Source organism: Kogia breviceps, chromosome 15 (genome assembly GCF_026419965.1).
Source record: "Kogia breviceps isolate mKogBre1 chromosome 15, mKogBre1 haplotype 1, whole genome shotgun sequence".
Taxonomy (NCBI): Eukaryota; Metazoa; Chordata; class Mammalia; order Artiodactyla; family Physeteridae; genus Kogia; species Kogia breviceps.
In genome coordinates this window covers 73,887,567-73,900,746 of record NC_081324.1, presented here as the reverse complement: position 1 = coordinate 73,900,746, position 13,180 = coordinate 73,887,567, and the positions used below count along the sequence as shown (strand labels likewise).

At 47.3% G+C, this 13,180-nt stretch overlaps 1 protein-coding gene across 1 annotated transcript in view; it reads right to left on the bottom strand.

The window, feature by feature from the left end:
- The window catches only part of GCN1 (GCN1 activator of EIF2AK4), a 61,921-nt gene extending 49,242 nt beyond the window's left edge, over nucleotides 1-12,679 (bottom strand). The window contains exons 1-7 of the mRNA XM_059040606.2: nucleotides 12,644-12,679; nucleotides 7,890-7,992; nucleotides 4,491-4,554; nucleotides 3,829-3,960; nucleotides 3,238-3,346; nucleotides 508-606; nucleotides 283-417 (exon numbers count right to left, since the gene is read on the bottom strand). Of these exons, the coding sequence (XP_058896589.1) occupies nucleotides 283-417; nucleotides 508-606; nucleotides 3,238-3,346; nucleotides 3,829-3,960; nucleotides 4,491-4,554; nucleotides 7,890-7,992; nucleotides 12,644-12,661 (660 nt within the window). The 5' untranslated portion in view covers nucleotides 12,662-12,679. The remainder of the gene's footprint in view (nucleotides 1-282; nucleotides 418-507; nucleotides 607-3,237; nucleotides 3,347-3,828; nucleotides 3,961-4,490; nucleotides 4,555-7,889; nucleotides 7,993-12,643) is intronic.
- Nucleotides 12,680-13,180: the final 501 nt, after the last annotated feature.

The window sequence follows — 13,180 nt, the reverse complement described above, 5'->3', positions numbered from 1 at the left end:
TGCATCCCCAACACCTGGCACAGAGCTTGGCACAAGGCAGATGCTCAGTGGTGGGTGAATAAATGACTGCATGAACAGGTAAATCATCATCCCGTTAACTACGGCAGGATCCATCCCAAGCCACAACTGGAGAGGAAACTTTCCAACTCCTCAAAGTTCATATATCACCATGAAAGGCCAGGGTCTCAGGTGAGAAAACCAACAAACTTCAGATAAGGCCAGCAGCTGGAGCCACCAGGGCAAAACAAGCTCCCCCTCCTTCCCTCCAGAGAGTCCACTTGCCTTGTGCCGATTGACCACATCCATCTCCTTGTGGCTCGTGCAGAACTGCACCAGCAGCCCCAGCATGGCTGCATAGTTCTGGTTGGGTTCTAGGCTGAGAATGGCTGACAAGTATTGTTCAACCAGCCCCGGGTTCTGAAGAGGAACGGGTAAAGCAGGTGTATCAGACGGCAGTGGAGGTGGTACGGAAGAAGAAGTGCCCGCCACCCTGCTGCCCCCCATCACCTCTTTCCACAGCTTGGTGAGCTTCTTCACAGCACCATCTACAGCATGCTTGTGGGAGCCGCCCAGCACCTCCAGCAGGAGCAGGCACTGCACCTCTACCTGCAGGGACAGGGAGGCTCAGATCTGGACATAAAATGGGAGCAGAGGTCCCATGGCCCTCATAGCCTGCCCAAGACCTTCGTCAGGCCCGCCAGAACCTGAGGTCATCTCCGCCAGGCCTCTCCCACTCAATTCCAGCCAGATCCTCTTCCCTCCACCCCCTGCCCCCTGCCACTTAACCCTGTCCTGGAATTACATCTGTTCACTCAAGCACTTCGTTAATAAGTATTGGTTGAGCACCTACTATGAGTCAGACAATGAAAACACCTGGAGAGTAAGACAGACACAGTCCTTGCTTTCACGCACCTCATAGTCCAGAGTGAGAAAAAGATACTAAACAAATAAACACACAAATGAATACACAATTCCAGCAAGGTTAAGTGCCATGTGGGAAAAGGATAAGCATTCTGTTTCATATATTTCTTCATCTGCCTCGACTATTCCTTCATTAATTCTACAAGCAATGAATGCTGATGAAGTGGCAGGCACTGTGGATACAGAAGTGAACACTGATATGCTGATCCTGCCTGCAGGGGGGGCCCACTATCCAACCCAGAGTGAAGAACCTAATAGGTGCTCAATTAAAAAGCCTCACAGAAACTGTATGTGCCACAAACACCCAAGGTCACTGGTGAGCAGTGTGGACTGCCACCCTGAGAAAAAAGGCATGCTTAAGTCTGCCAAATTCCATTTGCTGTGTACAAAACGGCAGATGTACAAAGTTATTCATGGCAACATTTTTTTATAATAAAAGACAGTAACAACATAAATGGTCATAAACAGGGAACTAGTTATATATATATACCGTGGTATATCCACTCAAAGGATTAGTAAACAGTCATAAAGAATGAGAAACTCTATATAATGCTCTGGAACAAATCTAAATCCAGTTAAAGAAAAAAACACAAGGCAAAAGAAAAAAGTTTGTATGTATGTTACCACTTGTATAAAAAGGCCTATTTAGTCATATACACAGAGAATAATACCTCTACTACATAAGAAACTAGTAATAGAGGGGGACCGAGATGGCTAGGGAAGGAGTGGGAAGGAAACTGGTATATCATTCTACACCTGTTGAATACTGAACCACTTTTTAAAAAATTATTATTAAAATAGCTTTTTAAGCTTGCTGATATCACATTCAGAACTATATTGCTGTTCTTTCTTCCTGGAACGTTCTAACCCTTAATCTGGGCATGGTTTTTTCTTTCATATCCTTCAGGTCCCTGCTCAAATGGTACCTCTTCCAAAGGCCTTCCTCCCACCATCACTGTCCACCCACTCTCTCCATCCTCCTGCCTGCTTTTCTGCTGCACGACTCTACACCTTGTCATTTATATGTGGACCTGTTTGTGTCCACCCTCTCCCCACGACTGAAAGCTATGAGAAAGTAAGGTCCTCTCACCTGTCCCCTGTTTCAGCCTCAGCTCCTCGAACAGCAGCACCTGACACGCAGGGGGCCCTCAACAAATACTTAAGGGACTGAATGAACTACTCCTATGTGTATAGTCAACATCAGGAACGAGCAAAGGAAAAACCCAGATTCAAGACACAGTAAAAACCACCATGGTTTCAAGCTCCTGATGCATCCTGTCACAACACTCCGGGGTTGACCCCTCCCGCTCACTAACCCACACTGACTTACCTTGGATAACGGTTATAAGAATTCATTGGAGACATGCTAGTGAGGGGGCTCATGATAAACCATCTTACAAGAAGGCCTTTTGGTAACAATGGAACCCACACTCTGAAGGTGGTTTTCCAGCATATCCACTACCTGTGAGGTTTCAGTGTTCTTATCCTTCCATCAACTGCTGATGGCCAATCTATTGTCATCCCCAAAAGTATGCTGGATAAGCTCCCAGGGATGAGGCCTCAATAAGTCTTACGAGCTGGCTGTGTCAGGCAGAGGTGCTCACTCCTCATTTACCTGCACAGCCCTCTGTACGTTTCTACAGCTCTTTCACACCTCTTCTGAGCCCATCTTCATGGCAACTCTTTGAGGTGGATGGGTGAGTGGTACTTTTCCCCATTTTTGCAGCAATGGGAAATGGGCTCCGAAATTAGGTATCTGGCCAAATCTCATGGCCAAGAGTCAAATCCATACCAAGATCCTCAGACTCCTTTTTTGTTAAACCATAAGACCATCCCTCTTGCCCTCCACTAAGCATATCTAGACATTCAAAAGACTCTCCCAACCTGGCCTATTGGGCCATCTCTGGTTAGCAGACATGCTGAAAGGCAAGATAGGGAATGTGGAAGGAGCAGGCATAGAACGAGAGGAGAGAATTGGTATTTTCTGGGTTACTTGTTTTCTGCCTGTCTTCCCCATTCTGGCCTGTCACGTCTTCCACACATGCCATGAAGGCAGGGATCACGTTTCTCTTGCTCATCACTGTATTCCCAGGGCCTAGCACCATGCCTGACCCAGGAAAGCTCAAAGATATTTGATGAACAGACGAATGTTATTATGCTGCACTCATGTCCATCCACCAAAGTCACACACCTCAGGGTAACTCAAAGTGCCTGGTCACCCAGCACTAAGAGCACTGGCCAGAGAAGGTGCTTAAACATGTCCCAACTCTGTGCAGAGAGCTGACCGGCACTACTGCAAAGACTCGCGGAACCTACCAGTTTGTTCCAGATGTCTCCTTGCCGCTTGGCTCTCGAGGGAAAGACAATGCGCACCAGTAGGCAGGTCCACGACAGGGCCAGCAAGGCAGCCGAGCCACTGCTCTTACTGAAAGGGGAGGGGAGGGGAGGGATGAGGTCAGAGCAGCAGCCTCCATCTTGAGGACGAATGCTCACCGCAAGGCCCCACCTGCTATGCAAGACACTCCACTGACCTAACTGGAACTGGAAACTTATTCCCCACAAATCATCTGTGACAACTCAGGACAAGGAGTGCCAAACTCCCACCTCTTAGCACTCACAACTATAAATCAAAAGGATGGTTTCCTCCATTCAGTGCCTAGTGGGCATTTGGTTTCTCCTTAAAATGGCCTTACTTCCACTGGTTTCCCAACCCTGTTCCTCAGGAAAGTGGTTTCTCCGCTGGGCCTGACATCTTGGCTTCTCCGTCCATTCAGAAGGCAGACTGCCGGCGCCCCTCAGAGTTGCAAAGGGGAAAGGGGCAGGCATGTTCACGCCTGCTCATCTGCACCAGGTTCTCATGAGTAGGACTCCACCAACCCCGAGGGGGCCACCACCTTTACCTCTTACCTGGGGACACCTGCTTTGGAGCCAATGCCTGAAGACTGCAGAGAGTGCAAAAGGTTCTTAGCAGTGGCTTCTGGCTGGGCCTCAGCCAACTGCTGGATTGCTGCCTGCAGAGCCCTGCGTGAGGCTGCATCTCTAGGAGGAGGAAAGAAGGGGAAAGTGAACATGTGGACTCGGGGCAGGGGTGGAGGGCTTAGGCCAAGCCTGGTCTTTCTCAGGAAAATTAGATTGCACTGTATTCCAGTGGGTCATAGATGATGGGATTAGGAAGTAACTGGATAAATCTACCTCATCTTAGAGTTCTGGAAGCATCTAATAAGGGCAAATGAGCCTTAAGGCTGTAAGCACAACATCTACATTTAGGGAACACTTACTATAGGCCTCAAACTAGGCCAAGTGCTTTTACACACATGACCAGTGCCAGCGTAGAGACTGAGCACTCAACGTGGCAAGCAACATTCCAAGAACTTGACTCTTACTGACAACCACCTATGAGGTAAAAGAATCATCCCTGTTCTGCAGATAAGGAAACTGAGGCACAGAGAGGTTCAGTAACTTGCCCAGGACCCAGGCAGTCTGGTTCCAAAGCCTGGGCTCTAACCACTACCCTATACCACATTTCTGCACAAACTGCTCTGGACACTGGGCCTTTGATCAGGACTCGCCTGTATCGATGCAGAGTCAAGCAGAATAATTTGCAGAGGCCTTTCACTGCTCCCTCCGGCAGATCTAAAACCAAAGATTACACAGAGGTTAATAAAATAAAATCTACTCAATAAAATCTACTTCCTGGGCATCCGCTCGAGCCAGGCATTCTGCTGACATGATCTCTGACCACTGGACACTCCCTGGGCGTTTGAGATAGAATTCCCAACAGGAAAAAGTAATGACAAAATAGGACTCTAAAGAAACACCTAGTACGGGAAGGCTCTCGGACAGACATCTGTTAAATGAATGAAACTAAGGCAAGATAAGTGGCCTCGAAATTTAACATGCTGTCGAGTGGAGGTGCTAGAGTGCAGGAAATGTTCTGCTTCTTGATCTGGGTGCTGGTTACATGGCTGTATTTAGTTTGTGATAATTCAGCAACCCGTTCACTTATGATATGTGTACTTTTCTTTATGTACATTCTAATAACTGGTTTTAAAACACAGGACAAAACTTAAGTACTATGAGGGATCAGAAAAGAGAAGAACACCTATAACAGAGAGGTTTCTGAAGATTTTAAGGACACGGAAGCTCAGCCTAACAGATGAGTAGGCTGTGGACAAATGGAAAGAGGGGCCTGCATGCAGAGTGGTGTTAACAACATGAGCAGAAGTGCACGGGATAAGAAGGCACAATGCCTGTGCAGGGCACATGAGGAGGAGGAAGAATAACAACACCCAACACTTAACCAGTGCTCATGAGGCACCAGGCCCTGCTCTAAGCATTTTATATACATTAACTCAATTCCTGTAAGGTGGGTACTGCAATTGAGCTCATTTTTAAGATGAAGAAACCAAGGCAAACCAAGCACGCCAGCTGAGTGAAAGAGAAACTGGTAAAACAATAGTGCTCAATAATGGAGAGCCAACCTGTGACAGGTTCTGCATGCCAGACTGAAGCCCGCAGACAAAGAAGGGAGGGTCTGACAGGGAAATGTACGCTGAGTGTCAGACTGACCAGCGTGGGAGGCACCGAGAGCAGGAGGCCCACAAAGGGCTTGCACAGGGCCTCACACTTCAGGCACCCAAACGATGGGGGCATGGGGAATGAAGGAGGGGCGGGCACCCAGCTCCCCCAGGGCCCTGAGCCTGGTCTTGGTCCATCTGATTTGAGGCAACCTCAGTAACAGAGGAAAAGAGTGACTGGAGCTGGAAACAGGTTGTGGCTAAGAGAACAGCAGTAATAATGGCTAACAGACCCTGGGCGTTGACCATAGCCAGGCACCAAGTCAAGCACCGTCCCCATGTGTTCTCATTCACTCCTCACTCCAAGGAGACAGGCTCACAGGTTAAGTAACCTGAACCGGGTCCCACAGCCTGTAAGTGGCAGAGCCATGGCCAGAACGCAGAGCCCTTCACCTCTGACTCTGCACTAGAGGCCTGTGACTGGAGATCAGTCACAGCAGACACCGCCTCAGAGTCTCAGCCTTCAAGTACAGGGAGGCAGGACTGAGGAGAGCATCAGAGGCCTCAGGGCCAGACTGGGCTGAGCCAGGCCAACCATCCGCATCGACAGCTCTGAGGAAGACTTCAACTCTTCACCCTGGCAGAAAACACCTTGCACCACCTCTGATGAACTCACCTGGTGACCTGCTTGCTACCCTAACAAAAGGAGAGACCAGAAGAGCTATCACTATGCAATGACTCCTCCTTAGACTCAAAATTAGGAAATTGAGAATTAACTATTTCATATGGGAGGTTAACTTCCCCCAATCAACTTGTATATCAAAGACTACTAAACATTTTACAAACGTAATTCACCCTGAATTGTAGAATTTCAGGGTGACTGAAGAGTAAAATCACCCTAAAAAGGCCCTGAGTAGTTCATAAACTTCACCCACACATGTCGAACTCCTTACTCCACAAAATGGGTAAAAGTGTAGTATTCAGCAGTTACTTAGCAGGAAGTCAGCCATTATGGTTCAGGGAGTCCAGCTAGCATCTGTCACATGGCAGCCTTTTCTAACTAGAACTCTGCTCAGAAGTGACCAGGAAGACTTTTGAAGGTGCCATAACACTCATATGCTAAAGTTTTGATCCCTCAAAACTTCTGAGAATCCCTCAAAAGCTCACAAACAGCAATTTACTTAATTTACACACTACTTTAACAAGCTTGGGTATGTAACCAGGCAACAATAGATCAGAAGCAGCAAATGAGAATGGGGGTGAGAGGGTGGTAGGAAGTAGGCTTTTTCCTAATAAGAAGTGAAAGCTGACAGAAACGGAGACCCAATTCTATATCGCCATGGTTCTCAAACTGCAGCAAACATAGGAATCACCTGCGGGCTTGTTAAAACACAGACGCTGGGTTCTACCTGCAGGGTTTTGGTGAATCTGAGTCTCTGGGGTGGAGCTGAGAATTTGTATCTCAAACAAGTTTTGAGGTGATGCTGATACTGCTGGTCTAGGGACCACATTCTGAGAACCAATGCTGTATAGTAAAAACATACCAAAAGGAAACTCAAAAACTAATAAGCATTCATTGGTTTAAGGCACACTAGTCTTATACATGCCCCATAATTTGCAGCAAGAGCCCTCGGGTTATGGTACAGAATCAGGATAACTACATGTGCTCAGCATTTCCCAAAATGTGCTGCCCAGACCCTGAACAGGTTTTTGGCAAAAAAGAGGTTCAAGGAAACACTGAATTAAAATGTGACATCTGGGCTTCCCTGGTGGCACAGTGGTTAAGAATCCGCCTGCCAATGCAGGGGACAAGGGTCCAGGAAGATCCCACATGCCGCGGAGCAACTACTGAGCCTGCACTCTAAAGCCTGCGAGCCAAAACTGCTGAAGCCTGTGCACCTAGAGCCCGTGCTCCACGACAAAAGAAGCCACTGCAATGAGAAGTCCACGCACTGCAACAAAGAGTAGCCCCCACTAGCCGCAACTAGAGAAAGCCCACGCGCAGCAACGATGACCCAACACAGCCAAAAATAAATAAAATAAATTAAAAAATAAAAGAAATAAAATGTGACATCTCACAAACTTACATGATCTTGGAATCCTTTACTAGCCAATCACTTGATACCATCTTGCTTGCTTTCACAGAACACTGAGTGGGAAAAATGGTGCCCCCGTTCATAAAGAAAATGTTTTTCCATCCAATAAATCACTTAAGAAAGATTGTTGGTATCTTTTAGAACTATTTCCAATCTAAATGGTTAAAACTGGTAAAATGTTTGGCGCCTAGAAGGATAAACTCTCCACCAACCCAACTGTTTTTTCAGTGCAGATTATAACAAGCAAATACAGACAGTGAAGACAGAAGTTGCTGTGAGGGGAAAAGAAGGCCATGGTTCTAAACAGAGAACCCAACTTAGTTTGAAATGAAATCAATGAAATGAAAACAAATACCTTTTCCAGCAACACATTTCCCCAGCTCACTGAGGATTTCTCTCCGTTCCTTCACACTGGCTGTTGTCACCTTCCCTGCAAAACGCTTTAGTGTCTCAGAAACCTGTGAAGACCAAGCCCACAGAGAAAAAGTTCAGCAGTCAAACTATAAAACATTGCTGGGAGGGCGGGGGGGACAGAGAGAGCAAGCGAGCTGTGGGAGGTGCAGAACTCAGTGAAGCTCTCTCTAACCCAGGGTTTCTCAACCTCCACACTCCTGACTTTGGGGGCTGCCTTTATACATCGTAGGATTTTGAGCAGCGTTTCTGGCCTCTACCCAATGGACACCAGTAGCAGCACCCCATCCTCCCATCATAGCTGCAGCGACCCCAACTGTTTCCAGACATTATCAAACATCTCCTGGGGGACACAATCACCCCCAGTTGAATGAAATGTACTGCTTTTAACCCAACCAGTCAGCCACTCAGTATACCTCATTTAAACTTGGACAAAGGGCTTCCCTAGTGGCACAGTGGTTGAGAATCCGCCTGCTGATGCAGGGGACACGGGTTCGTGACCCGGTCCGGGAAGATCCCACGTGCCATGGAGCGGCTGGGCCTGTGAGCCATGGCCACTGAGCCAGTGCGTCCGGAGCCTGTGCTCCGCAACAGGAGAGGCCCGCGTACCACACACACAAAAAAACTTAAACTTGGACAAAAAGAGGCAAGGTCAAAGGCAAAGACCTCAGGACAGAAAATATCCCTTCCATAAATGCTGGGTATGTTCCCTTTATATTATCTCTTGTAAACCTCCCATAAGAAGGGAGTATCCTGGCAAGTCATAAACACAGTTGGCTAGTGGGTAAAAGGTCAAGAAATTGAATCCCAGTTCTGCCTCCTACCAGCTGTGGAAACTCAGTCAAATTATATCAGTTCCTTGACCCTCAGATTCCCCATCTATACAATGCAGGTAACAGCACCTACCTCATGACTGTTAAACAGAGACTAAATGAGATAGTGTACGTAGAGCATTTACCTCTCATCCCGAGCACAAAATCAGCTACTACTACCAGCAAGCCTTCCAGACAGGCACCATATCCCCATTTCACAGGTGATGAAGAAACCAACTCCCAGAGAGGAGCCACTACTCAGACTGGACTTGCAGGCCACGGCACCTGCATTTCTGAAACTAAACCTGAAACCAAGAGGTCTAAAAACTTATGCTAACAAGTCCTTAGCTTTCAACCACCCTCCATGTTACCACAACTGCATCCCCTGCACAGGGACATAAGCATAAGACCTAGAAAGAGGGGCGGTTTGCAAATATTCCTGAAAATCTGCTCCTGAACAATATTCTACAGGCTACAAAGCAGGCAGGTTGTGGATACATGAGCAGTTGAGCAGGGCATAATAAGACCCAAGTGGGTAACACCCGCCCTCTTTCTTTTGAGGGTATTTCACGGACAGGCCTTATTAGTAGAATAAGACTCAAGGGTGCATAGAGAGATAAAATAATACTGAGTTCTTCTTACAGATAAATACCTGCTATAATTCTATTAGCAATGAATAAAATCATGTCCAAAACTGTCTTCTACACAAATTATTTGTTTTAACGTTGTCTCTTGTTTTTATAGTCATTCATGTATATAATTAAAGAGTCAAAAAGTTCTGGGAGGTTTGCTCTAAAAACCAGTTGCGTGCCCTCACACACAAGGACAATCTCTTTCACCAATATTGGCTGATTATTTCAGTGATAATCACCATATCTCTAAATAATTTGCTTGTGCTGCTACTTCTGCCTTTCTACCAAAGACCTCTCTCCCTCTTCAACCCCACCAGAGACCCTCCCCACACCCCTGACACAATTCCTTTGTTTCATAATGAGTTAGCCCAGTAATTCAGTGTTTACATTATATGCAAATGGTATTCAATATCCATTTAATAAACTGTTTACTCTCGCAGAGCTTTTTAAAAATTAACCCTGGAGTTAAAAAACGGCTCCCAATGCCCATTCCCTCCTCACCTCAGTTTGCCTTGTTTTATCTGTTCCAGTTAATAATTCAATCCCAAACTTTCTGCCACTTGTCTAAATCTCAGTACATTTAGGCAGACCAGGTACCCTACCAAATTCCATCTTCCTGAAGAAGCCTCTCCCAGTGCTTTCCGAACTGCCCCAATTTGGTGGGTGATCTCCTACAGCTGGGACTCAGTTTATCACCCTGAAAATGTACTCTTTCTTGTGTTTGGGTAAAGTACATCCTCCATCTCATGAAGCCCTTGCAAACTTGAAAATGTCTTGGCCTCCTACCTGAAGTTCGTCTGGGTACAGAATTCTAGGTTGAAGTTTTCCTAGAATACTGAAGACCTTTCTTCACTGAGTTCTAGTTTCAGTACTGCTGGGAAACCCAACGCCATTCTGGTTCTTGATCCTTTGTCTCAGACCTGATTTTCCCCCCTGGAAGTTTCTAAGATCTTCTTTTCGTGTCCAAGGTTCTAAAATTTCACATTAATGTGCTTTGTTGTGAGTCTGTTGTCATCCATTGTGCTGAGCATTTTTGATCTGAAAACACATGCTTCAGTTCGCAGAACATATGTTGAATTATTTTGTTGATGATTTCTGTGGATATTGGACCTCCCACACTTTTGCGTGGTCCTGTTTTACACAAAACAAGTTTTCTCCAGAGAGAAAACTTCCAGGCTTTTGCCAAGATGGAGAAAGCAAGCTGGGACTCTGACTGCATCTGAAAAGGGCTTTCAACCAATCCTCCTAACTTAGCCCCTCCCCACTCACCCTCACTTCCAGAGGTTAGCTGATACCACCAATTCCCAGCTGTCAGAGATTCTGCAACGTAAATCAGGTTGGTTCTCAGCTTTCCTAACTTGGCTTAGGATTGATTTCCCTTAGGTCTGCTGAATCCTTTTACCACTTATCACTTTCTAGCTTCCAAAAGTTTCCTGCTATTGTCTGCTCCCCATTCTCCCAATTCTCATTTTTTTTCCCAACTCTTTACTAGTTTTAGTGAGGCTGGAGGAGATAGCAAAAATAGATACATATATATAATCCACCCTCTACCTAAAATTCTCACATAGCTGTTTTTCCATGCTAGTATTAAATTCCTGGCTATAGTTTCTCCCCCAAAGATGAAAGAGCGTTTCAGGTTCAAGGCTCTTCTTTTTCTTAATCAGAAAATGAATGTTACCCACTTGGGATCCTGTCAGAATAAAACTGAGGAAGATCCTTCAGAGAAGTCATTTGCTGGTGAGATCAGATGCAAAGAGCTTAAATGTTCACAGGTTTCTCTCTAGAGGAGCACCGTCCAGTAGAACTTTCTGTGTTGATGGAAATGTTCTTTTGCACTGTACAATGCAGTAGTCACCAGCCACATATGGCTACCGGTGCACTGAAATGTGGCTAGTGCAACCGAAGAACTGAATTTTTAATTTCATTTAATTTTAACTAACTTAAGTAGCCGCTTGGCTATTAATTAACTGGCTACCATACTGAACAACACAGCACTGGAAAGATTTTTTTTTTTTTTTTTTTTGCATTTGAGTTTTAATGTTACACAGTCAGTGTGTATTCTCCCAACCCTTTTCAAAATACCCAAGAGACTATGCTTTTCTTTCCAGGATTCACTATAACAGACTTGGAACAAATTACCAGCCCCTGGGACTTCCCTGGTGGTCCAGTGGATAAGACTGCGCTTCCAATGCAGGGGGCCCAGGTTCGTTCCCTAGTCGGGAACTAGGTCCCCACATGTGAACCGCAACTAAGAAGTCCGCATGCCGAAACTAAAACCCAGCGCCGCCTAAATAAATAAATATTTTTTAAAAAAAATTACCAGCCCCTCTCTTGCACAGGAAACTCGCAATTCGCATCTTTTCAATGCTCAGGTTAAGGAGTCACTCTCTGGCCTCAGGGCCTCCCTATTAAAATCAATTAATCTCCTCATACCCAAGTGAGCCACGCTGTCCTTTAGAGACCCATTTCCTTTTCCCATAATATTGTCTTTTCACCCTAAAACACAGCTAAAAGGAGGATGGGGTGGAGGAAAACGGTCTTCCCCAGCTCTTCCCTTAACTATGAGGTACTTCACTGGTGATAACACTCAGAGTGACAAGACTCTATCTGAATTGTGAGTTCTTTTATCTAACGCTGGATCTAATAACAACCATCAACATATATGGAGTCGTACTTTATTTCACTGACTCCTCACAACAACCCTACACGACAGGTACTAGTTTAGCCCCATTTTATGGATGAAAAGACTGAGAATTGACAGGGTTAAGAAACTTGCCCTGCATCTCAGAGAAACTGAAACTGACCAAGACTCCAACTCAGATCTATATGAATCCAAAGAATATGCTATAAATCCCTGCACATAGTAGGTGCTTGAGAAATATTTGCTGAATACAAAGTTTAAGAGGAAGTTGGCGTTGGCCGGGGGTCACTGCTGGAGGGCTTCGGAGAAATGGAGCAGAGACTCCTTGAAAGAGGAACTTCGCTAACTCCGGAATCGGGGAGGGCCCGACGGGTTCCAACCGCCGAGGCCGGAGTCCCTGATTCCTCGAGCCCGCGGCCGGTCCGCGCCACCCGGGCCGGGGGCCGGGACGAAGCCGGATCCGGGAGGGACCGGCCCAAAGCGGCCCCTGGACCGCGCCACCCGCAGCCGCGGTCCCCCGGCCCCCTACGCCAGCGGCACTAGCGGTCCGGCCCGACCGCCTCCGTCCGCGCCCAGTCGCCAGCCACGTTGGCCTCGCAGCCGCCCGCCTCACCTGCGTGTCCGCCGCCATCCTGCCGGCGCTTGCTCCGGAACCGCTTCCGGAGCGCTTCCGGGTCACAGCGCGGGCCTACACCGCAGAGCGAGGCCGGGATACAGTTGGGGCCAGGGGCCTGGCGCCCCCGGGCGGGATGGCGGCCGCGGCAGCCTGGGATTCGAGACGGGCAACTGGAGTGGGTACCGGGGTACGCGCCGGGGACTATCAAGGCCTCCTCCCCCGAGCCTTTCTCAGCCCGGCCTCGTGGGAGACGAGGGTCCCTGAGGGTTTGTAACGCGGCGAGACCGCCCTGCAGCCATCGACCCACGAGTGCGCAGGTCCGGCCCAGACACCCCCGTGTCAGCCTCTCCTGCGTGAAGACCATTTTACAGAAGTGTGTGCTAGATGCTTCCTAGAGGAGTTCCCTTGATGACAGGAACTGAGCTCGCTAAAAGGCAGGCAGCCAACTCGTGTCTTATCCTGTTAAGAGTTTGTACCCCAGCGGTGGACAATGTGAGGGTTTAAAAACAGGGGAATACCTGGCAGTCAGGGGAG